The 27615-nt window shown below is 39.0% G+C and overlaps 1 protein-coding gene across 2 annotated transcripts; it reads left to right on the forward strand.

Moving 5' to 3' along the window:
• Window positions 1-529: 529 nt before the first annotated feature.
• Window positions 530-26443, forward strand: waslb (WASP like actin nucleation promoting factor b). Of its 2 annotated transcripts, XM_053314004.1 has the most exons (11): window positions 530-923; window positions 9307-9441; window positions 9788-9874; window positions 10878-10974; window positions 12827-12850; window positions 17343-17526; window positions 18327-18369; window positions 19850-20003; window positions 21565-22115; window positions 22210-22318; window positions 23292-26443. In XM_053314004.1, exons 1-11 carry the CDS (start codon window positions 819-821, stop codon window positions 23351-23353), a joined length of 1551 nt encoding a protein of 516 aa, XP_053169979.1. In that variant the 5' UTR covers window positions 530-818; the 3' UTR covers window positions 23354-26443. The 2 variants fall into 2 exon arrangements, with proteins under 2 accessions (XP_053169979.1, XP_053169980.1); XM_053314005.1 differs by lacking the exon at window positions 12827-12850.
• Window positions 26444-27615: the final 1172 nt, after the last annotated feature.

Raw genomic sequence — 27615 nt, forward strand, 5'->3', positions numbered from 1 at the left:
TCACCCCTTTTTCCCAGTGTTCTTTATTGGCTATGAAATCATGGCTGAATCATGCAGTGACCTCTGAATAAAATGCCATACTGTTATCATTAGAAGGGAATTAAAATTTCCACAGTTCCTTTGTTAACACCTATTCAGGTTTAACTTTCTAATTTAAAGTGAGGGCTTGGATTTGCATTAATTTTGAGCATTATAACATCATTTTGGCAACTTGCACCTTATTTCTTATCTCCTCCCATTCTGCACTCGCACACATTCCTGTCATAAAAGCCAGGGGCGGACTGGACGGAACCATCCACATGGAGAGTCTGCTGAGAAGCATACCCTGTTTATAAAGCACAACATACTCACTAATATTTAACCAAAATATATTCAAGTATTTTATAATAGTGTATTATAACATGTTCAACGTGTGTCTAGTTATGACTTTCTCTCGCTGATGATGGGACACCGCTGGGAATGTTGTGCACCCCTCTCCCGGTATAGTGGAATCGTCCTGCCACTGCCATGTTGGATGGAGCTGGCTGGCTCCGGGCTCTCTGGCGGCTGGACTTCCCAGGAAAAGTTTTCACCGTTTTCCGTCTTCGCTCAGCCGCTGCACTTTTTGACCTTATTTTAAACAGGAGTGGGAGGTCGCTCTATATTCCCAAACAGCCTACATTTTTTCGGGGGGTGCACCTTCTCCTTAGCGGAACCCCCCAGGTTTAAACCGAGCCGGTGAGAGGGGCTCGGAGGAAGGCCACGGATGACCGTAGGATTGTTTATGTATCTTATAACGAGTTAGAGTCGGTGCATACTTTAGAAATTGATCACCAATAATGAGTGGACACCCGTCGCAGAGGCGGCAATCAAACGTCGGCTCGATTCTGCTGACACCGCAGGAGAATGAATGCCTTTTCAACCAAATTGGCAGGAAATGCATCGTAAGTTTTTTCCCCCCATGAAATTGTTGTATGATAGCTGCCTTTAAAAAAAAAAGCGAATACTTGCTCCATGTTTCCTGTCCCGACACTGGGAGACATAATGTGAGCTATATGTATGTGTGTTTGTGGCCTACAGTTTCTATGTTGAGATTTATTTCTTTTTTAATTATTGAGACTTTAGGACTGAAGAAGTGGGTTTGTTTTGACAGCCGAGGCAAGGTGCAAAACAGCAAGTTTCACTCCAGCATTGGGCCTGGTCTAACTTAAAGCTTGACACACCTGAAAGCACCCTGGAAATCCTTAAAAAAAATCTGCTGTCACGCCTTCAAATTTAGCATTGGCAGTGGAGTGAGTAAGTCGTGAGGTGTTTGGGAGCTGTTAAATCAATCAGCAGGGTAAAGAAAGGCTTGGGGTTTTTTTGCACTGGCATTACATAACACAGCTGAACCTTGGTTGTTTTCGGGAAGTGTGTCCACTGAGAAGAATGTGCCAGGCTGAGGACAGTCCCTATGCAAGGAGATGGAAAATAGTCGGGGGAAAAAACCATCTGTACCAGTGTGACTGCAGCTGAGATCAGTAGTGCAATGTCACGATTCAATATTGTGTGATAATTACGTAACACGTTTAGTTAGCATTCAGCTGACTCATTTTTCTGTGCTCCTCCTGCAGCATGCCCACCACAGTCAAGTCTCATTTGCAGCTACATCATCACTAGTAGACAACATTACATAGATTATCCTTGTGTTTCTTCTCATTTCTCTCCCAGTCAGCCGTACCCACTGGCAGGTACACCTGAATATTCATGTGAAATTTAAACCTTTTTCAGTAGGTGAAACTAATATAAGAAGACCCCAGGGCATCTAATCAGTAAATGTTTGCCTTCCATTGTGGCTTTAATTTTTAACTGTTGACATTAGACTGAAAGCTAAATAGTTTGTTGGTTTAATGCCTGTACATAACTCTAATGGGCACTGTGACTTCTACCATGTTGTTAGGAGTATCTTCCTGTCTCACTTACCGGCTTATGCAGTCCAGAAATGTCACATACTACACCCCTGTTAAGACAGTAATGCACTCACAAGTCTTTCACTGTGTATGGCGGTGATATTGATCACCGTTTTCCAGCATAGGCCATCAGAACTGCATTGATTAGTCGATTGGTTACCAACTATTGTATGAAGCACCAACTATTTCAATAATCAATTAAGTATTTTAGTAGTAGAGTTTTTATTTTTTTAAGAAAAAAATGTCCAAATGTTCTGGTTCCAGCTTCTCAAATGTTAATACTTTCTGGTTTCTTTAGTCGTATTTGACAGTAAACTGTATATATTGTGTTTGTTGACAAAACAAGACATTTGCTGACATCAGCTTTGGCTCTTTTTATCACTTTATAGACTACTCAATTAAGAACATAATCAAGAGATTACTTGATTATGGAATAGTTGTTGTCTATCAGCAATGGCTGACGGTCATCGACCACTTAACCCTCTACCATCGTCATATGGTGATTTATAAGTCAAGTCCATACCAGCACTGGGGGCGCTCACTGCCAAACACACACTGACACACCAACTTGGTCTGGCAAACTGAGATCAAATATACTTGCCACACAGTAAACTATTGGAGATTGACAGTTGCCAGTGGTAGCGAAGTGGTACCTTTTTTTTTTTTTTTTTTTTCCATCTCCATTCTGATGCAGGATTATTTATCACTGATCAATGTCCACTCTGCTGGGCTGTTACAATGACCTCATGTTTTCCATTGTGATGTCATATGCCAATTTGATAGACATTGCCTAATCCTAATTTGCAGAGTTAGAGGTTATTTCAATTTTCTTTGACCATGTTTCTCAGTAGTTTTGGCCTGGTGTCTAATCAGTTGTCACCCAGTAATATCAGCCAGAAGACTGTTGTGGTATAAAGTAGTGGGTCAGATTAATACATGGTTTGTTCTATAACTATGAGTCAGTCCAAAAGGCAACAGTGTCCTTTTCTGCATTCATATAATAATTAACTGTCCTGTCATAGTGTAGACTTTTACATAGCCTGTTCTCAGGTTATTTCCCCATAACAATCATAGCTTCCTTTAATTGTGTATAATAAAGGTTGTATGTATGAGGGACAGAGAAATAGCTCTTCCTCTTTTGTAGCAGACCTCACCTATTTTCAGTGAACCAGTCAGGCTCTTGGTGTGTGTGTGAGACACCTGTTTACTTTGGAAAGAGCACATTTCCCGTCCCATGACACTATGCCAGGCCAGAACGTGGTCACACTGTGTGATGTCCTGCCTCCTCCCTTTCATGAACACACAGGTTTCTTGGGCGTGTCTTTCTTCACCTATGTAACCTGTTTAGAAAAATCCAGTGACAACACTCCTCTGGTATTACGGTAACTGTGTCATCCAGCATGTGACAGAGGCGTAGAATGAAGAACATTCCTCACAGTCCTACGCTCTTGTGTGTCTGTACACGTCTTTGCATGCAGAGAGAGTTTGAAACAGACTGTGTGTGTGTGTGTGTATGTGTGTGTGTGGGAGAAACTAGGGAGAGGAAGATTGGAAAAGACAGACATTGTGTGTCTCCCTGCCCAATCTAATTAAAATGCCCACCAGTGATTTAGTGGCTCACTGAGTGATTTTGTCTTATGTAATGTACTTATTATGCAGAAAATGTAAGAATCACAGAGTCACCTTTACTTTCTTGGTATTGTTATATTTCTGGTATGTCTTCGCAACAGAATTACCCTTGATGCCTGTTTGTATACTTGTTAGGTATTTAAAAGGAGAAGTTCTTGCTGGTCTTCTTTGCTTGGTCTTAGTCACTGCAAGGAGTTAGTTGTGGAAAACTTGATGCCCAACCATGATACTTGAGGCAACTTTTTGCACTGCGTTGGCCAGGAGTTGCAGTAGTATTGATGCTTTCATCCTAGAAATAAAATATGGTTCTTTTACTCTATTTGTTGCTTGGACCATATGAAATATTTCACCACTGCTAAGGCAAGGCAAGCATACATTACTGTTGCTGGCAGTTTGTATTGAATGTGATTGTAAATTTGAACAGTTTCTGTTAGCGTTTTAATGTACTGAATTCATTTAAAGTCTATCCTACGTGGTCAGTAGATCAAGAAGTTGCCAAATACACAGTTAATTAGTTACAGTTAACAGATTTTTGTCTGTAACTGTGAAACAACTTGAAGTGTTTCTACCTGCATTCTGCTTTACATGAACAGGTATGTGCACAGTGGTCTTACCCATTGGGTTGTACTCATTGGTATTCCTTGTGCTGTTTTCACCGTCAGTGACACTGTCTGACTGGGCAAAGGTGGAAGGGGTCCAATTCACACTGCGTGTGTGTGTGAGTGTGTGTTTGGTGGGAGAGAGTGAACGCGCACAGACTGCCTGATCAGCAGTCCTGTCCTACAGGAAGTCCCGTGGTCGGCCTCCTCTGGTGATTTGTGCTGGAGAAGTGGAACATGACTCCTCTTTTCCTCCACTTCTCCCTCTTTTTTTCCCGATTTTCTCTCCTTCCTCTCTCCATTCTTAATCTCACCTGTTATGTCATCTGTTCCTTTTGTTATCTATTTCTATTCATTTTCACCTTCATCCCCTTTTCAAGGCTTTTTTGCATCTCTTTTGTTAAATGTTTTCCCCTACCATCAATCACTTGTCTTGTCTCTCTTGTCTTTCCTGTCCTCACCCACTTTTCCTGTCATCTGTTCAGTCCCACCCTTTCCCATCCCTTTGCCTCTCACCTGTTAGTCCTTACTAGGGATGAACAATTAATCAAAGTTTTATCAAAATCGCAATATGGTGTACTGCAATTATGAAATTCCAGGAGGGGCAGTATTTATTAAAGGAAAAATGTGTCAAACATTTTAAATGAAGTATTGTGGTGCTGCAGAGACGTCCTGACCTACACATCATATTCTACAGACTTGACATTCCCTCTAATATCGCAAATCACATCACAATTGCAATATCTGTTCTTCCTGCATTTAAGCAAAAAGGACACACGTTAGCAGTATTCCCTCACCCAGCTGATTCTTTGTTAACCAATCAAAACCAAACTTCTGGGAACTGGAAAGTCGTCCTGTGATGAAAGGTCAGCCATGTCACAGCCGCTTTGAAAACATGTCACATGAGACTGAGAGTAAGCATAGTCAGTGTCCGAAGTTTCCCTCTACACTACACTAAGGGCCTGATTTACTAAAGATTTGCATGTGTAAAAACGTGTGCAGACCTGACATCACCCGCAACAAATATTTGTGTTTGCGTCTTTCAAATGTGCAAGATAGTACGCGCTGTCCATTTAGTACGTTTGCCATAATGAATATGCAAATGTTTTGTGAAAGTAGGATAATTTTTGCTTTCTCCTGATCAATATTGTGATATCTTTAATAGTTTCTTTGTGATACAGTGTGTATTGCAGAATTGCCTTTGTTGTGATACATTGCTATTGTGGGAAAAATATCTTGATGGTATCATGAGTTCATCTGTGATTCCCACCCCTAGTCAAAGATGTTTGTTTATTTTATTTTATTTTTTTGGCAAGATGCCTCTACAAACTGTAATGTTTTTCTGCAACCTGTCCTCTGTAGTTATGGAAGCATTGGGAATACCATTGAGGTTGATTAACAGATAGAGCACAATGCTATCCAGCATCACGTTGATACAATCTTCAAGCACAGATTGGCTCTTCCTGTTCTCCTTGCTCTGTTTGTGAGAGAGAAAGATGTGCAGACTATGGTCTCTATTAGTGATTAGCTTCATCATTGTGGCCTAGGTCAATACAGCGAAAGAGAGAGACAGAGAGAGAGAGAATTCGTGAGTGAGCGTTTTGTCGGGTTTTGATGACGCCATAGACTGAGCTCCACTTCCTGCAGCCTTTGGCCCTGTCAGGAACAATCAGCACTCCATGGTCAGATGAAACCCCAGGGCCTCAGCGCAGCCTGGACACTATTAGAGCCGCTGTGAAAGAGAAATTCCATCACAAAGCAGAATTCACATTATTCATTTAATCTTGTGTGTTTCTGATATAAATACAGTCATTCAGGAGCCATCACACTGCCAATAAAATCAATGTTTGTGTAAAGTATGGATAAAAATATCTGGTACATGAACAGCTGGAAGGCAAATGGTCTCTCTGATGACAAAGTATGTTAATGTTATAATGATATAGTTGGACAGAGAGGTGGGAGGAAAACAAATAAGTCACATGCTTGTAAAACACATAGAAACCTACTAAGATGATATAGTATGCCAGTTAGTACTGGAACCTGGCCATATGTTTGAATTCAGTATACTGATATTGATGAATGCAGCCAACCTTGTGGGAGATGTAGACTCATTCATGCTGTGGGGTGATGAACTGATTCATGACCACAGCATAATGGTTCTGCTGCATGTGCTTGTGCTATTGTGTGATCTCATGCACTGTACGCTGTGTTGTGTTGCAGTTTGATGTTAGTCATGCAGCGTGGGTACTACAAGCCTTTCAACCGTCCCCTTTAAGCCTTGAGGCTGTGTAACCCACTTAGCAACATGCAACTTCCTATAGGAAGAGCTGTGCTACATTGAGTCAGTAATCAGCTCCTTTAATGTTGATGGAGAGCTGTATGACTCACCATCATGTTTATGTTTTGGATTGAACTAAAAACTATTATAAGTATAGTAGCTCTGATGAAGGCCTTCTGTCAGACAAGACTAAATAGTAAATCACTGCTTCTGCTTAGAGTAGCTTTACAAGTAAAACCAAGGACAAATCTTAAATAGTGAAATAGCAACTTTTTTCCCCTTCAGTTCTTCTGACCTGTTGTACATTCAGTCTGCAGCAGTGGGTGTCCAAAGAAAAGAAAAAAGACTGCTTACAATTTTTAGATTTAATGACACCAAGAAACTAAGTATCTGTGTTTGGAACTACTTGTGTGGAGTTGATTCTTGGGGATCAGACAGGGACGAAGAACTTTTTCAGGAACCTTTTGTAGGAACCCATGAACTTTACCAGCATTTTGATGCCCTGAAAGATAGCACATAGGAGGGAGCCCATAAGGAAGTGGTCTAAGTCCAGTCCCAAACAACTCTTGGTGTAGTTTGTTTGTGAACATGGTCCAACGCAACTACTTGACGTACTCAGTAAGTTTGAGCTAAACATCTCTTGTAGCCAGGTGCTCTTTTCATACTGGCATGTGTATGAGGGAAATCAGCAGCTAGCAGAAGAGTGATTTGTGAACCTACCTGGACTAACTCAAGAAAGTGTGTTGCATTTGGCCAGAGGACCTTCTTCAGGATCTTCCTGTGTTTATGATATTCCTCCTGTGCCAGACACAACTAACTAATGAACGCAGTGAATGTTTTCACGTGGCTCATAACGATGTATTTTGGTTTGCTTTCATTTTTTTCTTTTTGAAAAGAAAACAGTCAACAGGAAGATGCAAGTTAATGAACTCATCTACTGATGCAGACCAAGGCAAACTGACTGTAGGTTTTAAAACTTCCTCAGATAGTCCACTAACTATTGAAGTGAAATGAATTGCACTTGTCAAAACACAAACTTCAGACTGCTTCAAGTTGTGTACAGTTTTCATTCCTGAACAGGCGCTGGTGTATTAGATTAGATTTAACTTTATCGACCTAACCAGAAGTGCAAATGTAAAGTGCAGTAAAGTGTGTAGAATGAGGTAGTAATTGTAAGTCTGTACCATACAGTATATGTATTAATGTGATATATCTACTTGTTTCTAAAAGGAACTGTGTGAGTGAACAGGTCATAAATGAACAGTATGTATCAATGTTAGGATTAGGAACAGGATTTTCAGTAATGTTTATTAAGAAACTGCCACAGGTGCAAACATCTCCACAATTTATTATTTTATTTTTTCTGCCTGTGCACTTCCCCCATTACGTAAAGTTCACATTCACACAACACTAAATTACAGAAAACAACAGCAGAGCTCTGGTTGTGTGTTTGTGTGGCTTGATTACAACAATTCCTGGAACCATTAAGGCATTTCCCTTGTTGATGCTCTTGCTTTCATCTGTGTGTTAATGGCTGTGAACCTGGACCCCTCACTGTGAGGAAACCCCTGCAGCAACCTGTAAAAACTGCTGATGGTGGTGGTGGGAGGGTTCCTGATCTGGTCTTATGATCAGAGATGGTGTCTGTGACTAGTCTCAGACTGTAGACATTTATCTCACTGATCTTTTAATGATACATCTTACAATTGAAGGTATAATGGAGAAGTCAGATATTTTTTGAATGTAACTTTAAATGATTTATGTGCTTAAATGTTGGTAAGCAGCATGGCAGAGGCTGCATGTGAGAAACATAGAAGTGTAATGTAGTTTTTATTCTTAATGTTAAAATGTGCAGGTCTTAATCCAGGCCATGGGTGTGTATGGGCTCAGTGTTACAGCTTGAATCCTTAATGGATATTAGATTTCCAGAAATGCTAAAATGTTTGTAATAGTTTTAATACATACCAGGAGTAAACAAGCAATTATAGGTACTTTGTGTCTAGGTCAATGTGTCCTTTGTGATTTTGTTGTGTCACTTACAGTCAGCAGTGTGAAAATGAGAAAGATTGGTTAGGAATTTGGTTATTATTCTGTGTTACTACATTGATTCAGTATGATGCCAAAGTCAGTCTGACTAACCCCCCCCGCTGCTTTCATTCAATTTAGCGGATGTGTCTTTTCTTTGGCATTGACGGATTCTCTTCTAATAACTGCAGGGCAGAGCGTTTTGACCCCCACAAAGTCACTGTCACCCCATCACTCGATCTCATTATATTTTCATACTTCCCATCAAACTGGCACAGGCACAAAGCAGTGAATAGCATGGACATCATTTCAAAGTAATTCCATCTATTTAAGCAGCTGTTTAAGGAAGCACTGATGCATGATAGGGAATTGGAAAGGGCTCATGGTTACCTCCCTGATGAAGGAGGTGGTCATAGATGTTTTTAAGAGTTGATGCAGGTTAGGTACATCTTTTTCTGTGCCCTTGAGCTTCTCTATTTGGTCAGTGGTAAAATGAATACTATACTGTGCTGTTAAAACAAAGGGAATCAAACCTTTAATTACGTTTAACCCTACACAGTAATGAAGGGCTTCTGTGAAATCATTAGCATCGCAGCTCACAGATATTGAGTTTTGCAAACATTGGCTTTACAGATTTAAATGAGTTGACAGAAACCTTGAAGCCTTCATCACTAACAACCTACGTTAATTTATCATCATCATCAGTTTCTATACTGTCTGTACAAATAGTATTTTATTCTCGTCTTCTGTGCAGCTTTACGTGCCTACATAAAAAACACAGCAACCATTTAGAAGCCATGAAGCAACAGAGACTGATCATGTATCTTGTCTCTCTCCTTCCCTCCAGACATTGTCCTCAGCAGTGGTCCAGGTGTTCGTAGCAGATAGGAACTCCAGCTGGAACAAGAGATGCTGCGGGGTGGCCTGTCTTATCAAAGACAACCCCCAACGATCCTACTTCATCAGGGTCTATGACATCAAGGTAGGTACATACAGAGCAGCTCTGCACACTGATGATTGGGATTGCCTTTGTGGTACCTATGTGTGGAAGCTGCTGCTGCTGGCACATGACACAGCTGATAGTAGTTACGGCTGTGAATATCCAGCGATGGTGTACTGCCATTCAATATTCATAACAATGTAATGTTTGTATAGGCACTCAGTGGAATCTGTTGGGTGTCTGTATACATTCAAACAGCTCTACGCAGTGCACAGTGTATTTAGTTATACTTTCACACATTTCTTTTTTGTGTGTATATATATTCCTCCTATATATATATAAGCAGTTTATTATTCTTTATTCAACATCTGTTTTTTTTTTCCCACAGGACGGTAAGATGATGTTTGAACAGGAGCTGTACAACAACTTTACCACCTACCTCCCCAAATCTTACTTCATCACATTTGCTGGAGATGTGAGTAGCTCTCTCTATAACCTTTCATATTTCTCTTTTTCTTTCTTACTTTTAATCCTTTGTTTCAAGCAAGCGTGCAAATTTGGTCTCAGATTAGTACTTTTTTCCATCTGATATATTTTGCATTCACTCATGGAAAAAGCTGGAGATGACATATGAGGTAGTAGTTTCTGCCTCTCTTGCCATCGGTTTACTTTAGAGACTTTTTAACTGATAAATAGGTTCCTGTAATAGAAAAAAACACTGTTTTTAAAGATAAACCATAATGTTAATATTAAAACCTAATAGGTTATTGAACAACACTTAATGTTCCAGTTTCCTCAAAGACTCTTCTGTTCTAAGGGTGTCCTCTGCACAGTAAAGTCAATTTTTAACCTGTTTAACTACATGTGACTCTATCATTTAGAGCTACTGTTAGTCACATTATAAGCACAATAAAGCTGCACTGGCACACGCATAACAGGTGCACAAGGTTAAACTTTATTTTCAGAAAGTGTAAAAGCATATATTTAACAACATTTTAGGTCTTTATACATGACACATGAAACACATTGAGAACCACTTCTCGACACCCGGCCCTAGTGAAAACTGTTGATTTGTGGAGAGGATTTAGTTCAACAAAACATGTATATATCAGTTTTAGGGTGCTACAGAACCTGTTTTCCAATACAGTGCAAAAAGTCTCTCAGAAATCTACCATGAGAAACATGTGAGGCAACGCATTTATTTTAGTGACCCTAGCTTTATGTCGTATCTGAAGCACTTCATGTGACAAGAACTCTTTATTTGTGGAGTAAATATCTTAGCTGCTGGGTACAGTGGCTCAAACTCCAGCAGACCATGAGGTATGTGGAACTGCAGATAGTGGTGATAAAGCTTAGACTACATGACACATGAAGTTACAGAATGAAAACATGAATTATTGTCTGTTACATTACATGACAGTAAATCAGTTGTAATGTTTATCTTGTTTTTTTTAATCTTGCCTTTTGTCTACATACAGACATGCCAAGTGGGCCTGAACTTTGCCAGTGAAGAGGAGTCCAAGCGTTTCCGGGCCCATCTGTCAGAGCTGATGGGAAGAAGACAAAGGAAAACTGGTACCAGCTGACTGCAGCTCATGACTTGCCTACATGTCTACTTACTGATCTGATTTAACTAAAAAATGACATGCTTAACAATGTTTTGATCTTGTGTTTAAAATAACATTCTGCTGTTTAGCTTATTTCAAGTGGAACCATATTACTGTAGTGGTGCAATACAGTTGTCTAATGTGAGAAGTGTTGGCTTGAAATAATCTGGAACTGGCTTGGCAAATGTGAAAACAAGATCAAGTCTATTTCTAAGCTTGTCATTTTTACAGTTCTTAATCACACAGAACTGGGCAAAAAATGTCTAAATATCAATACATGAAGTAATTGATGTGGAGGCATGCACAATGTATTCCAGTTGAGATGTGAGATATACTTTGATCCAGCCCTTTACCAAAATTTAGAATATTGAAAACAATTTAGAATTTTTTTGCCTGGGTTTGTTTACTATACCATCCGTCTTCTTCTCCTTATCTATAGCTATCACTTATGATAACTCATAACACCATTTTCAAATGTGAGAGTTTGTAAACTCTCCTCCCGCTTCAGCCATTCAGATGCTCATATGAAGTTGACAAAGTAAAAGAGAGGTGGACAGAAAGATTCACAGCATCTGTCTTACACGACAGTACACGACAGGTCACATGATAATCACTTTCAAAGTTTACAAAATGATCCGCCTCATTAGAGTCAGAGCAGGAATTCAGACAGCATCAGATTCATTTTTAGCTAAACCACGACACCACAGTCAGGCTTTTAGAAAATTATGCTGACTGTCCTAATGGGGGCACTACAGTTTCAGGTTAAAATGAGCAAAACAAATGATGATTTGATGTGAGAAGATCTTCATCCCTAGTTTTCATAAATTGAAAATGGTGATTAATATGGGGGTCCTTTTTAAAAGGGCTTTTTGGTTAATATAATTATTAAACATAAAAAGCACTTATTTTTTTCTTAAATTTAATTGACATGCTTGTCATTCAACACCAGTTAGACTTTGTGACTGCAATCCTTGAAGTTTTACAAAATGTAGGTTGGCATTTTACCTTCTATCTTATCAATCTAAGGAAATGAGATGTGAATGATTGTATGTGTTTGTCAAAATACAGTCACAGAGTGAGGACTAGATTAAAAACACCTTGTTTGTGTGCAGTCATGCACATACTAACTTTACTTTAACTTATTATTGGCCCTCATTCTTGAGTTTAAGACCGTCTGTCTGTCCTCTTCCTTTCCTGTCGGTCATTTTCTGACCCTTCAAATGGATTGTTCTCTTTCATCTATTCCTCTTCAGCCCTCTGTGTTGGGTTCCTAATCTTAGCTACAAGGCTTCTTCTGTTTGATCTTTCGGCCATTGGAAAACTCAGGCCATTAGTGTTTTTGAAGTGTGTGTGTGTGTGTGTGTGTGTGTGTGTGTGTGTGTGTGTGTGTGTGTGAGTGTGAGTTAATCAGCTCTGCAGAGTAACCCTCCTTTTTAACAGCCTCTGTGCTTCTATTACATCTAAAAGACTCTACATTGAAGTTAGTGTTTATATTCTTCTTCATAGTTCTGTACATGGGACACATGCACTGACCTTTAGAAAAAAATGGATGTGTGTGTGTGTGTGTGTGTACATATAGGAATGTGTGATTTACATATCTGAAACACACTAACACAACACTGTGCTTGGCAATTTTTCCAAATAACTTTCCATTCTGTGCAGCCCATGCACAATCCCGCCGAGCCTTGTGCTAAAGAACCAATAAACTCCCTTCTCTCTGTACATCTGCGCTCTGACGCACTCACATATTCGCCTCTCACTAACACAGCCCACTACTCAGCACAGGATTGTAATGATGTCATTTGTCTGTGTGTTCACAGAAAAGAGACGCGACCCTCCAAATGGTATGTTTTCCACTACTTCCTGTCTGTAACTTCAGATAATAACAGAAGAGAAGTGTAAAACCAACATTAGAACAGTGTGAGCTGATACTGACAAACATTTGTGTCAATCTGCTTGGTATGCCAGATGGGTGGCGATTTAGGATAATTTAGGGCGTTTCTTTTGAGTTTCTTGGCAACCAGTCAAGATTGAATTTCCTTTCCCTAAGATTGTGGAAGCACATGAAGCTTTTCATATTCTATCAAACACTCAAAATGTGGCCTCCATCTAGAGAAAACTGAAAACCAAAATGATTTATTATATTAATAAAGCAGTAATAATAATAACTGTGCTTATTATCAACTACATTAACAGCTCTCAACAAAATATGTATTTGGATTATCTAGTAAGTATTCTAAGTAGGCTGTGTGTACACAGTGGAAAGATGACAAAGTCTGTAAATAAATACGTTCAAATTTGGCCCGCAGTGTAATATGCAAAAAGGAAAAGGAGGAGCTGCTCATAGCTGGAAAAACGAATGGTGAATAGTGGTTAAACAGCTTCAGGAATAACTCTGGGAAAAACATTTTCTCCTTGTGAGGTATAATTGGTAGTGATGTTCAAAAACTTGCAGCTTAATTGACATGCGGATACATATCAGTCATATCAGTAATATCAGTAATGTTTTGTGACATTAACCGTTTTTGTAAACTACCTTCAAAAACTGAATACTATAACAAGAAGTATGCATTACATACTATATTTACTATGTAGTGTGCAGTGCAGATATTACACAGCAGTTCTCTGTCTTTGTTTTTTTCCCCCTTCATCTCACTTTACTCATTACCAGGGCTGTGTTGATAAGCCGATGGAAAAATAATTAATGGGCAACTATTTTGGTAACTGATGAATTGTTTTAGTCATTTTTTCAAAAGAAAATGGTTAATCTGTTCAAGCTTTTCAAATGTTGTCTTTGTCATATGACAGTAAATTGGATATCTTAAAGTTTAAGCAAACTGAAGACATCATGGTGGGTTATGAGAAATTGAGAATGCCATTTTTTCCCTATTTTTAGCATTTCATTGACTAAAAATAATGGGCAGATCGATCAATAGTGAAAATAATCATTATTATTAAACCAATCTAGAAAAAAGCAAAAGATTGTCTAAATGAGAAAGACAACTTGCTAGTAGCTGTGATGCTGCCTCTTTATTATCATTATGATGATGCAGAGTGAGTTAGCCACATTGTTCACAAATCCACTAATGCAAGCTCGGCAACTTCTAAGAAATAACTGTTTTTTTGTTGTTGTTTTTTAACAAAGGCATTTGGCTTACAGTCAGTGGCAACGGATTTTAAAATGATGGAAATAGTGGAAGTAAAGCAGGAAAATGATCATAATGCTGCTACTATATGATAATATACAGTATAACATAACATCACAATGCCATGTAGTTGTGTTTTTATATACTGTCATTGCAGCATTAGTGAATTAGAGTCTCGATCTGTGAACTACTCGCCCTACATGGCCTCGCCTCAGTTCTCAATATAGTTTGATGAGTTAACAGATGGTGTACAATTGTAGATACACACACATTTGCTTTTTGGACATGCAGTATGAAGACACACAGTATAGTTCAGGACAGGAGGGAAGCAGTTTTGGATAGACTAGCAAGATTTTACCAAGCAACCTTATTAGTACATGTGTGTGTGTGTGTGTGTGTGTGTGTGTGTGTGCTTGCAGCTGTGCAGAGGTCTTAACTACACAGATGACACATTTTAGCTGATGCTCATATCCAGAGCAGCTTAACAGCATCTGGCATGTTGAAGTTTTTGCTTTGTGTCAATAGAATTGACACAAATATCTAACAGTAATTTGCTTGTGGTCAATAATACAGCGTATAAATGTTCCTTATAGTTTCTGTCTTGTATTTGGCTTGCATGGTTTCAGTCTCTGAATCTTGATCTTGGTGTGTGAATTGGTTCATCTCCAAAGAAAGTCATCCATATCCTCCCACAGGAATATCATCTCCATTCCTCCATCTGTCACTGCAACATAGCTCTGATACTGTCTAAACAACTGGAGCATGGTTCTCTCTCTCTCCTTCTCCTTCTGTTCTGCCCTCTCCTGCTCTCTCCAGCTGATCACTTGTCCTCATCTGCCCTCTCACCCCTCCGCTCTTCATTTCATCTGCCTACATTTTCCTTGTTTATGTTATCGCTCTGCTTTTCTTGCTCTTCCTCTCACCCTGCAGATTCATCATGTTTTAGAAACTCCTGAGATTACTAGGGATTAGTCGTGGATGGGTTTTAATGGTTACGTAAAGAGCGGGGCATTAAATCCAGAATAATTTGCTAGGATTAGATCCATTTGTTGTATTTTTGTAGGGAGAGGGAGGAGACAGTGGCGACGGTGGGTGGAGAAATGATCACAGCGAGCCAATCCGAGCATGATGATCTAACAGTGAACCCTTCTGTGATGGAAAGTCAGGGGCATAGAAAGTTACTGCAAAACAGATACGAATATGCTCAGTCGGACAGATGCAGCAGGGAAATGGAAATTAAGTTAACAATTTGCGTAGAAAGAAATCTGTTGCTGTAATGGAAGGAATGCAAGAGAGAGAATAAACTTTGGCTTTTGGCTGGCTAAGTGTTGGCTAGTTATTTTTCCTCTTTGATGGCAATGCTGGATATCTGCCTGCACAGCTCAGACACTAAACTTATCATCTCCACCATATGTCTGATGAGGATATTAATTCAGTAAATCTAGACTGCTGCACCAAATTCGTCATAAGTTGGCTTAATTTCTGCGCTGGTGTTTTGGCTGTCTCACCACGGAAACCATCTTGGCTTTCAGGTTTTAGCAAAGCGGAAACCTTTTTTCCTGAGAAGACTGGAGCGGGACAACAAGTGGATTTTGCGTTTTCTCCTGCTCACAGACTGACGAGTCCTTTTTCTGAGACATTGTTTCAAAACCACAAAAATGCATTCAAATAATAATTTTTGAACCAGGATCTTTCTTGGCGTCTCCGTCTGAGCTTGCTCTTATTGAATTGCCCATGCTCAGTCAGCATCTACAATGATGTTCTGTACCACCTTCCTATCTGCTCCTTCTGAAGAACTCGGGTGTGAAGGGGGCGGAGGAGGAGGAGCAGCAGTAGGAGGTGGAGGGTTGAGTCCAGGTAGCTGCCTATCCTCCTTGCACTGCCTGGTTCTCCCTCAGGACGAACTTTACCCATCTCTCTCTAATCCCACTGCTCGGCTTTCCGTTTGTACCGAAGAGCGATCTTGCAACTTGGTCGGTAAAATGCTTCTCGATGTCAGTATGACCACCTGCAGAGCGAGAGATGGTGGGTGTATTTGGGACAAGGTGAGACGTCGACGCAGTCGATCAGCTTCACCATCACCCAGCAAGACACCAAAAAGTCCCTGTAGTGAGAGTGTCAAAGGTATGAGATGGTAATGAAGCTATGCTGACACAGGTCGTTTTGTGATAGTTTTGGTGAATACAATGAGAACAAGTTTGTTGACTCAACTCAAAATCCACATTAGTACAAATCTACAAGCTGGAGGCAAATAGCATTAATGTTCGGTGCATAATTCACTAAAAGACTGTTGTTTCAGCATTTGAAGTGCTGGGGGACATTTTGCAGTGTGCTGACTTTTTGTTGATGTGAAAATCATGTTAATTGGCTGGCAGATGTGTTTGGTGGATTAACTGTTATGTGCAGGGTTATGGTCAGTTTTTGTCACTGTGTGTGGTTATGTCATTTGTTGGTCTCTCTGTACTGCCTGTGCCTAAATCTACTTAACAAATATAAAAATAATAATTTACAATATCTAACAGTTGGAATGAATGAGAGCACAGAATGAATGTTGTTTGTAAAGGCAGGTCATAAAACAGACAGAACGAATGTTACCAGAAATGTACATACTTCTTTATCTGTAAGACATCGTAAGTCTTTGATAATGTATTGTAATGGGTTAGTATCAACTGTTTAAACCATTTCTGCCTCTTTTTTTTTTAAAGATTTTTTTGGCATAGACGCCTTTATTTAGAAGTAGACAGACAGGATATATGGGAGAGAGAGGGGGGTGTGACATGCAAAGGACCTCCAGCCGGGATTCGAACTGGGGTCAGCTGCGTACGTCGCATGCGCTCTAACCACCTGCGCGCCCCTACCGTTTCTGTCTTTAAAAAAATAAATCTCAGTTCTGTCTCTGAGCCAGGTGAAATATGTAATAGCTGTTAAATAATGGATTACTGAACCTAAGTGGAAGAGAATTGCTGGCCTTGGATTTCAACATGGAGCCAAGGTCTTATCATTTTTTTATGAACTGTTAAGAGACTAAACACGCAACTGTTGTCACAATTATGCAAGACTCCATTAGAAATTCTTGTACTCTTTAAGATGTATGCAATGATGTTATGACAACCCAGTTTTGTCTCTATATTGTGATGTACTGCTGCATTATATAAACTGTAACTTTAATACCATGTCTATGATTTTCCAGGCCCTACGTTGCCCATGGCCACCGTCGACATCAAAAACCCAGCGATCAGCGGTGTTCAGGGTTACCATAACAACTCTCAGATGAACAACATTGTGCACTCCACCTTCCCCAAGAAGGAGAAAAAGACCAAAGGGAAGAAGAAGAGGTTGACTAAGGCAGACATTGGCACACCAAGCAACTTCCAGTGAGTTACAAGGCACTAACAGGGTTGGGTCCAGTTCAGGTGATGGATTAACATTGACCTTAGTTCAGTCCTTGAGGATGCCTTGGCAGTCTGGGCTCCACCCATTTGTGCCTGAACAGATCTTCTAAGATTAAGGATGTTTTGTGAATCATTTTTATCACCACTTCTGCAATTGTATTAGATATTTCACTAAATTTGATACAGGGCATATATATATTTTAATTAACGCCCCAAAATGATGATAATTTTTTTTTAAAAACCTGAATTTCACTTACTTAACTCATCCTTGTACAAAATACAGGAATTAGATACTCATCATAATGTTGTTATATATTGTCATGCAGATCTGGATACAGGTGTTTTGGATGTTTTTTGGCAAATGCCCTTTTAAACTAATTTAGAAAATGATGCTGATGTGGGCTGTTTGTGAAAATATTTGCTGAAATATTTTTTAAGCACAAGTAAAATTGATGTCAAGTCTCTCAGAATAATTGATTTTTAAATAAATCAGTATTAACCATACACTACACTGCAATAGCTTTATGATTGTAGGTCTTTGGGTTTAGTCATGTTGCCCATATGACATACTGGCCAAGGGTCCAGCTTATCTCTATCGCCCACTTGTCCATAAACGTGCTGGTGAATGTGTGGGAGGTATTAATCCTATGCAGTGTGTAATATGATTAGTAATGCCGCAAAGTCTGCTGTGCCTTCAGGAATGTACTGTATATTTATTCTGCCATCTCTTCTTTTTAACTTTAACATGATGTCACAAGCTTTTCATTTTCTTTTCCTCATAGGCACATTGGGCATGTAGGATGGGATCCAAATACAGGTTTTGATGTAAGTATAATTCACAGATGTAATCTCAATGTGACTGCATATAAAGGAGCATGTGACCTCTACATGTTCTTAAAAACATGGCCTATAGTTAATCTCTTCGTCAGTCAGACATCCCTCTTATTGAAAGATTTTACTATCAGCACCGACATATTAAAGCTGAGCCTCGTAGCCAAGTTATCAGTAGGGTTACACAAGGAGATTTCTGAGGGAAGAGAATCAACCTGCATCTGCATAATCCATGGACTCATTCCCAAAAAGCGTCATCAGTAATTATGATGGCCGCTGGATGATGAGCATGAGATCATACAGGTCAGAGGACTTACTGTGACTCTAAACGGGGGGGGGGAAAAGATGAATTCAGATGATTTGGTTTCATAAGTTAATGCTTTCAAGGATTGATTTGAGCGAGTGACGTCATTCAAACAAAGCTCGTTCACCTCTCAAATCCTCCGGCTTAAAGCTGAATCACAAATGAGTGGATTCACAAATAATCAGGCAGTACATTTAAAAGTTTTACCAGCTCAATTTGTCTCTTTTCTTTACAATCCTTACACATTTTTTAAAAGAATAATCGTTTTTGAGTATCAAACACTGAAGTCATTTTTGTAGTGCTCTTCAGAGAATTCACACAATTAAAATAATGACACCAGGATTGAATTTGTGGCACTGGTGCACTATCACACACTCTTTACCCACAAACAAAACATGTTGACACAATTAAACAGTGTATTATTTGTGACTTTAGCTCATTTCTTTATTATCTGAAATGTCAACAACAAACAGAAATTATTGTAGGTGACACTTCTGCATGTCAACCTTTTAGTGCTACCCCACACCAGCAGGTGGCAGCATAATGGCTGACATTGTGGTCTCCTGAGCAATCTTAGAGGGTTAACTGTGAGTGTTTTCCCAAAATAAAATTATTTCTTACATTCAGCTCCTGAATAAAACAGTTAATGTGGTTGAACAGATTTTTAACAGCCAGTCTCAAACTGGGTAATCCTGCTCTTTCCAGTATCCCCTCTAATCCGACATGTCAGTCAGTTAATGTGTTACTGAGCTGCAAAGCTCATAAATTCAGAGAAAAACCAATAAGATCACAACACAGATCTAAACATGTAGGGCATGTGATTATGTATGTGCAGGAATGTGTTTGTATATGAACTGGTAAATGAAAGATACTGTGATAGTTTAATTCAGCATACTTGCAGAATTATCTACAGCAAGTAATATCAATGCAACTTTAATTAAATGTAAACAAGGAGAATTATCAGTTATATTGCTCATAATTCATTCAATTGAAATTGACCTGAGCCACTGAGGAAATACATCAGTTTTAACAGTATTGGAAACTGAGGTATTTATTCAGTTAAAGTTCTAGCAATGTGCATGAGGATACATTAATGCCCTCTCATGTCTGATTGTCCCTCCTAAGCAGACGGAATAGATGCCTTAATCTTCCTCTGTTTTCTCTTTTCAGTTGAATAACTTGGACCCAGAGCTGAAGAACCTGTTTGATATGTGTGGCATCTCTGAGGCGCAGCTGAAGGACAAGGAGACCTCTAAGGTCATCTATGATTTCATAGAGAAGAAAGGAGGCGTAGAGGCTGTCAAAAATGAGCTACGGAGACAAGGTAAGGGCAGACTGGCAGCTAGGAGTACACATCTCATAGCTCTGAAGATCATGTTTACTGATATAGCGTCAAAAGTGTATTAGAGTATTTACAAGAGGACATGTAGGTGAAAAGATCTTGAGCCTGTGCAAAACATAATTCAAAAAGGTAAGATGGTCACCTCTTTGCTTAGAAAAGGTGCAGCTCATCACATGATGTAAAAAACACTATTGTTAAATGTGATCTATGCATATGTTTTTGCAGGGCACTGTCCATGTGAAAATGCCTTAAGAACGTTTGATTGTCATTTTAAGACAATCTAACAAGTGTGGTGGTTTTATCCCCCAGGTCCGCCCAGGTGGAGCGGTAGGTCTCTATGCATGACCTGCTGTGACAGCTCATGGCTGTGCATGTAGAGTTGTATTATGAATCTAATAAGAATTCAACCAACTTTTGTGAGGTTTTTGCAGTTACTCAAGTAATTCAGTTTTTGCTGTTTTACACTTGATTTGGATGTGCTATCATTTTCTTATTCTAAGGCATTGTGACTACAGCTGGAGACATAAAAAAAATGCAGCTATCATAAATGCTTAGTCATGTTAGACAGACTCCTTCCCTTTCATGAAATTATTGTTGTGCGATGTAGGGCTGGGCGATATAGACAAAATCACACATGGCAATATTTTTGTCCGACTACCTCGATATCAATATTGTGAAAATTTTGTAGGGATGACTATCGTCATTATGTCACTGATGATTATTTATCAAAATCTCATTATGTAAATGCTTAGTGAAAGCCCTAAAAGGCAGTGGCTAAAGGCAGATGATAGCAGAGTCTGGTAAGTTCAGAAAATGACCTCAGTTTAATGCAGCCTTTAAAACTAAGAAAACACAGCAGTTATGCCACATCATTATATCAAAAATCTAACATATCTAGTCTCATATCATGATATTGATATAATTATTGATGTATTGCCCAGCCCTAGTGCAATGATTACTTTTTTTGCTGTGTGACTTCTGTCCTAGCATTATGTGAAGCTTAACCACACTTGTAAACTCTACTTCTGATCTGCCATATTGAAAATACTTTGCATGTGAACTGACGCTTTTTTTAACCAGCAGTTGACTAAAGCGCATCAGGTCCAAACTAGCTTTAAAGAATCAGAAAAGGGAAATTGAAAAGCATGTTAAAAACGAATCCCTAGTTCTTACAGTATTGGAATGGGTTCCTATTCAGATTCTCAATTTCAGAATTCGGTTTCATTTCATCATCTGGTCTTTGTCTTGGAAAAATCAAATATATGTTATGTCAGTTTTCGTTAACAAAATTAACACAATTTATATGCAAGAAGGCTGCTCCCAGTGGTTTAATTTTGTAACAGCATGATGCAAAGATACAAGCAAGAAATGGAGAACTGACGAGCATTTTGTACAGATACGCTATGAAAACCTTAAAGCTCCTGAATCCTTTCATGAATGTAAAAAAACATCTATATGATCTTCAAGGCCTCAGTGATGAGAGTGATCATTACAAGTTTGACCTGTTGTAACCTACATTTTGTTTTTGTTTTTCCCTACTCAGCTCCTCCGCCCCCTCCATCCAGAGGCGGCAGCGGCCCTCCTCCCCCACCCCCACACCACAGCTCAGCCCCTCCTCCTCCCCCTCCTCCTGCCCGGGGACGAGGCGCCCCACCACCTCCCCCCTCAAGGGCTCCCAACTCCGCGCCCCCACCTCCCCCTCCATCCCGACCAGGCATGTCCGCTCCACCGCCTCCCCCGCCCAGCCGAGGCTCCCTCCCGCCTCCCCCTCCACCAGCCCATGCCTCAATTCCTGTGGCGCCTCCCCCGCCACCGCCTCCCCCCTCATCCTCAACTCCATCTAGCACTGGAGCACAACCTCCTCCCCCTCCTCCACCTCCACCACCACCTCCTGGTCCTCCACCCCCTGCTCCTCCTCCGCTGCCCACGGAGGATAATGGAGGGGACAGCAGTGTGCCCGGCAAGTCAGCATTACTCAGTCAGATCAGAGAAGGCACCCAGCTCAAGAAGGTGGAACAGAAAGAGAGGCCAGTGTCCAGCACGGGCAGAGACGCACTTCTGGACCAAATCAGACAAGGAATCCAACTTAAAACTGTAAGTATTCATTAGTCAAATACAAGTCATCTCCCAACTGGTTATATTAATATTGGTCAGTATCCTGTGCTTTAACTGTGGCCTTCTTCTCCAGAGGGATGAAACTGTTGATTCAACTCCTTCCACCCCGGCCCCATCGGCAGGCATCGTAGGGGCCTTGATGGAGGTGATGAAGAAAAGGAACAAAGCTATTCACTGTTCAGGTACATATAGACAATACCTACCATCTGCTCTGTTCATTATTTATTTATTTTTATTTGAGTTTTAGTGGGAATCAATCACATTTTCACAGTATAGCCCCTGTCTCCTGTCATGTACAGTAGAAACCCACAGGATTTTTTTACAGACTGTCCTTAGAGAAACACCATGAAACTTGCTTTACTTTGTATTACTATACATTCATATAGCAGTAGCTTTTACCCAAGGCGACTTACAAAAAGTGCTGATGCGAAGGTCTTTTGTTTTTCTCCATGGACTAATCAAAACATACATGTATTTATTCCATGAAGATTACTTAGTAGTATTACGTAGTATTATTGCTGCTTGTACTTGTTACTAAGTGATTTTCATGTCTTGATAAGTTTCCAGAGTTGTACATTTCTGCCTGATATTATTACAAACTGCGGTGAAGTTATTTGGCCATAAAATCATGGATCTCTCAAATTGGCCTATTAGGTTGTATTTCTTGGCCTCACTGGTGCTTGAAATAACAATCACCTACCAACACTAGTAAAACTTCTCTTAAAAATAGAGCAGTTCCTTGATACCACTCCCAGCTCTCAGTGTGTCGCCTTAACATTAAACCTCTAGACTTTGCGTCATTTACTTTGCGTCAGATGACATTTTGTCGCCAAATTATAAATCAGACTTTCCCCACTTCCTCTCTCAGTCTCGAACAACCTTGTGATTTTTTTTTTTTCCATTTCAGCTTTTTCTGTTAAGGAAACTTTTATTTCCTGCTTCTAAGTAGTCCTTTAAATAGATTCAAAGAAGTTAAAAAGGGAAAGTCTGCTCTTTAACATGTTCACACAAAAAGATAAAAGAGTTGTATTTAAGGAAGGAGATTATATAAGAAAATGCCAGAAACATTGAACATTGCTTGAATTAGTATTGAAAAAGCATCTTTACCAGGCCCTTTTAGTTGACTTCATGTGATGGTCTTCTTCTTTTTCACAGATGACGACGACGATGATGAAGATGATGAGGACTTTGAGGATGAGGATGAATGGGATGACTAGCGTTTTTTGGTTTTGTTTTGTTTTGTTTTGTTCTTTTTTTATCCCTTCCCCAACCCCCAGGATGATTGACACTAAAATGTTCTTGTCTTTCTAAAAAGAAAACTTTAATTTCAAATTATAAATGTAAATGTTATATCAATTTGCTGTATATTTTTGTTGCCTTTATGCTTTTTTTTTTTATTAATCTGTGCAATACCTCATTTACTCTGTTAAAGTTTGTCATTCTCATATCTTAGTTTGTTGTTTCTTTGTCATGTTCACCCGGTCTGTCCGTTGGCTCCATCTCATTCTCTCAACAGCAAATATGTCACATCTCGCTTTTTAACTGTCTTCTGCTTTTTCTCTGTTCATCCCATCTTTCTGTATCTCTCTCTCCTCCTCCCACATTCACAACTCTTCGATATTTATCACCTCCATCTGTCAACCATCTCAACCATCTCTCATGTCTGCTGCCTCCCATCACACGTTCTCTCACTGTGTCACTCTCGTGTTCTCTTGCTATCCCATGTTCCCAGAATAACGTGCAATTTTACATCAAGTTGTCTCTTGAACCTTTAAAGTTGAATGTTTGTTTGTTTTTTTCTTTTGGTCAGTGATTTGAAGGGGGAGGGCTTACGAAACTAGTTGCTACATATCCTTCATCATGTCATCATTGTTCGTCAGGAGGAAGAAAGAAATTGAACTATTTTCATACCCTATTGCTCTGTAGTTTATTTTTACTTATACAAATGATCCTAGTTTAGCTCTCATATTTTCTTAAAACAAAGACGAAGAAAAAAAAAGAATTGCTCTTTTTGGAATATTTAGCTTCATTTGCTGTTGACTGTAAATTTGCTCCAGAGTTTGAGTCTTGTTATATTTTTGCACAGATTGAAAGAGGAGACTCGCTGCATGAGTACAGGACATTTTCAGGTCTGTATCATTATTAAAAAAAACAACATACCTATGCTTTAAGAAATGAGGCAAAATACACTTGGACATTATGCGTTTTAACCGCTAACACATCACACTACAAGACAGTACACATGTGGCGGTAGCACACAGTGTTATGGCTGACTATCTATTGTGAATTTTTGTTTTGATTTTTTTGTCAGTCACACTACGTTCAGTTGAAATTGCGGTTTGTTTGTTTTTTTAAGTCTTTTTATTTTCTACAATAGCAAGCAGAGCATTAATAAATGCCTGCTTGTTGGAATCAGGTCCTTCATCATGTAAAGCTTGAGGAATAAAGACATTTTAGTTATACACACATGATGGTTATTTTAAGGGTCCATATGCTAAGTTACTATACAGAAACAGCGGGGCTAAAGTTGTGTTCTTCCTGCTCTTCCTGTTGTAGACACTAAGTGCTGACACAGCGTAGAGAAAAATATTAGATCCATGGCATTATGCATAAAACATGTAAATAATAAAACAAGTATCAATATTTTCTTGACTAACTAGTAGATAATGAAGTGTAATATAGGATTCGCTTACATAAAGAACTTGGTGGGCAATTTTTCTCTACAAAGAGTCAATGATCCAAATTTAGCTTAAAGGTGCTGTATGTGAAATTTAGTGTCATCTAGCAGAACGGACTGGGCAGAAATGGAATATAATATTTAGAAGTATGTTTTACTTAGTGTATAATCACCTGAAAGTAAAAATTATTGTGTTTTCATTACCTTTAGAATGAGCTCTTTACAGTTAAATATGGAGCGGGTCATCTTCCACAGAGAAGGCCATGTTGCACCATCATATTTCTACAGTAGCCTAGAATGGACAAACCTAATACTGGCTCTCTGCAACCTCACCACTAGATGCCACTAAATCTTAAACACTGGTCCTTTAATATTAACAAGTACATGTATAATTTAATGGAGGATTTGCCACCAAGGACAATACTCAAAACGCCAGATATAAAAATGACCTGGCATACTTGGGGTGAATGACAGCTCTCCTGTGACTGATTGTCCCAGTGTGATAACCTGAAAATACCAGCAAGATAAGTTTAAGAAAAAAGCATTTCCTTCGATTATGGCCCGTAACCGTTTCTGAATTGCTAACTAACTAACCAGAGTAGGCATGTTTCTTTCTTTAAAGCGAGACCATGTAGCTAACTAGTTACCATTATGGGATCATGCTAAATGCTAAAATGTTAAACATAAGCACAAATGCAGGAAAGGCATAAAGTCGTTGAAGTGACTCCGTAATGTGCTGTATACAACAGTAGCTAAAGATGATGTGAATGAGGAAGAATGTGTTTTCGTCTTTCAAAAGTTACATAGTCTCACCTTAAATCTACACATTGAGGGACACTGTTTAATAGAGACACAGCCTGGTCCTCCCATGTTACACTACAACAGGCATATTAGCTCTACAGTAGACTTACTGTTCTTGCCCTCATGGGTTGACCTATTGTTGTGCAGATTATGATTTTTAGTTTGTTTCCTAACTGAGAGAAAAAAAGCATCTTAGCATTATACAAGCGGTATATGGCTAGTCAAGCCATGAATTACAAATAGTATCCCTCAAATATTCTCATGATGCTTTTGTAATGAATGCAGTTACTGACAAGCAAATAAGCTGCCTAGTATTTAGCAGATACAATTAAAAATGTAGCATTTCTAAATGAGGAGTGCTAATTTTGCACAGGCTAACAAGCAGCATGCTAACATTGCTAACATAGTTTTGGGTTATAGGAGAACAAATTCCAAAACATCTTTCCCATGATGTAACCTAATATCCAGGAAAGAAATATTAACACAATAGCTTATTGAATTTTTTTTTTTTTTTTTCACCTTTGGTTTCTGGGTTTTTTTCTCTTCTGTTTTTTGTTTTCACTGTTTGCCAGTCAGTGAAAAGAGGAATATTGGCATCCTCTTTAAATTCTGTCTTTGAGAGACAAATTGCCACTTGTTGGATGTAAGAACTGACCTCTTTTTGTCAAATATCATGATACTTTTATGGGAAAAACCTAGCCATGTTTTCGCTGATGTTAGCTTCTGTAGGTAACTCGGTTAATAAGATGTTATGGACGCCAAGCCTTATCAAAGAGGACTGGGCAAATGAACTCTTACATTGTACACTCCAATAAAAGGTTGATATTTACATATTTTGGTTTGGGGGCCTCTTTTACCATTAACGTGATTAAATATTGAAACACTTTATGGTATCATAGTATAAGATGTTTCACTAATGTGTGTCATGTTTGTCGAGTCTGTAATTTGAGTGTGTGATTAATACAGGCCTCATCACTTGTAATAGACAGAGAGTTGGACAGATCTGGTAACAGCTGAGCAGAGGATTATCACATCTTTTACTGCTACCATTTCATCCACGTCAGGTGACAAACATACCGTGTTTGACATGACCTGGGCCCAAAAAGAAAAGTAACAAAAGGCATTCATGATAATTTGTTAAAATGAGTCCAGGCTCGGTATCATTTGTCAATTTATAGCAATATACAAATATAAATGCACATCTTTGTGTGAAAGAGAGTTGAATGTTGAGAACATCCCTATGTGTGTGTGTGTGTGTGTTAGTCAGGACTGCTCACCATTGATTAGGCATCTCATCTATTTCCAGGTACAAATCATTACAGTGAAACACTGTAAGAAAAAAAGTGTGTATGTGTCTATTCACTTATAAGTTGAGAACTCTTCACAAGAAAATAACTCTGTACAACATAACCACAATAACACTCCTTTATTTTTAGAGCTAATGTCCACATCAGCTGACACCACACTGACCCTATATCAGTTCTCTGCAGCTGAGCTTATGAGGGGGGATTAGAGCAGGTATGGCACTTTCCACGAGTGTGGCAGGGCTACTTGGGTACAGTACGTCCATAGACAAACAAACAAAAGCTTTAATAGAGGCTACAGCACGCATGTATTTATTTGTTTGTTTTAACTTGACTTGATATTAGCATAAAAGTGGTAAATTGGTATGATTAATAAAACATGATGTAGTCTATACTAGACAATTTTCCTCCGTTTGATAAGGTTTAAATTAATGTGAAAATGTAGCTGTCTGTGGTTTACAGATAACCTTTAAAACTTTACCAGACTTGACAATGATCACATGATTTCATAGTTACTACAGTATATCAGATGTTTGCCCAAAAGTGACACTGTAAATGGACAAATCAATAAATGAATAACTGTGATAAAACTTAATATAAATATAATATAAATATAAATATATTTCAAATTTGCCAAAAACATATATATTTATATTTATATTTATTTATTTCCTGTGTTATCTTTGGGCCTTCACAG

Source organism: Scomber japonicus, chromosome 23, assembly GCF_027409825.1.
Source record: "Scomber japonicus isolate fScoJap1 chromosome 23, fScoJap1.pri, whole genome shotgun sequence".
NCBI lineage: Eukaryota > Metazoa > Chordata > Actinopteri > Scombriformes > Scombridae > Scomber > Scomber japonicus.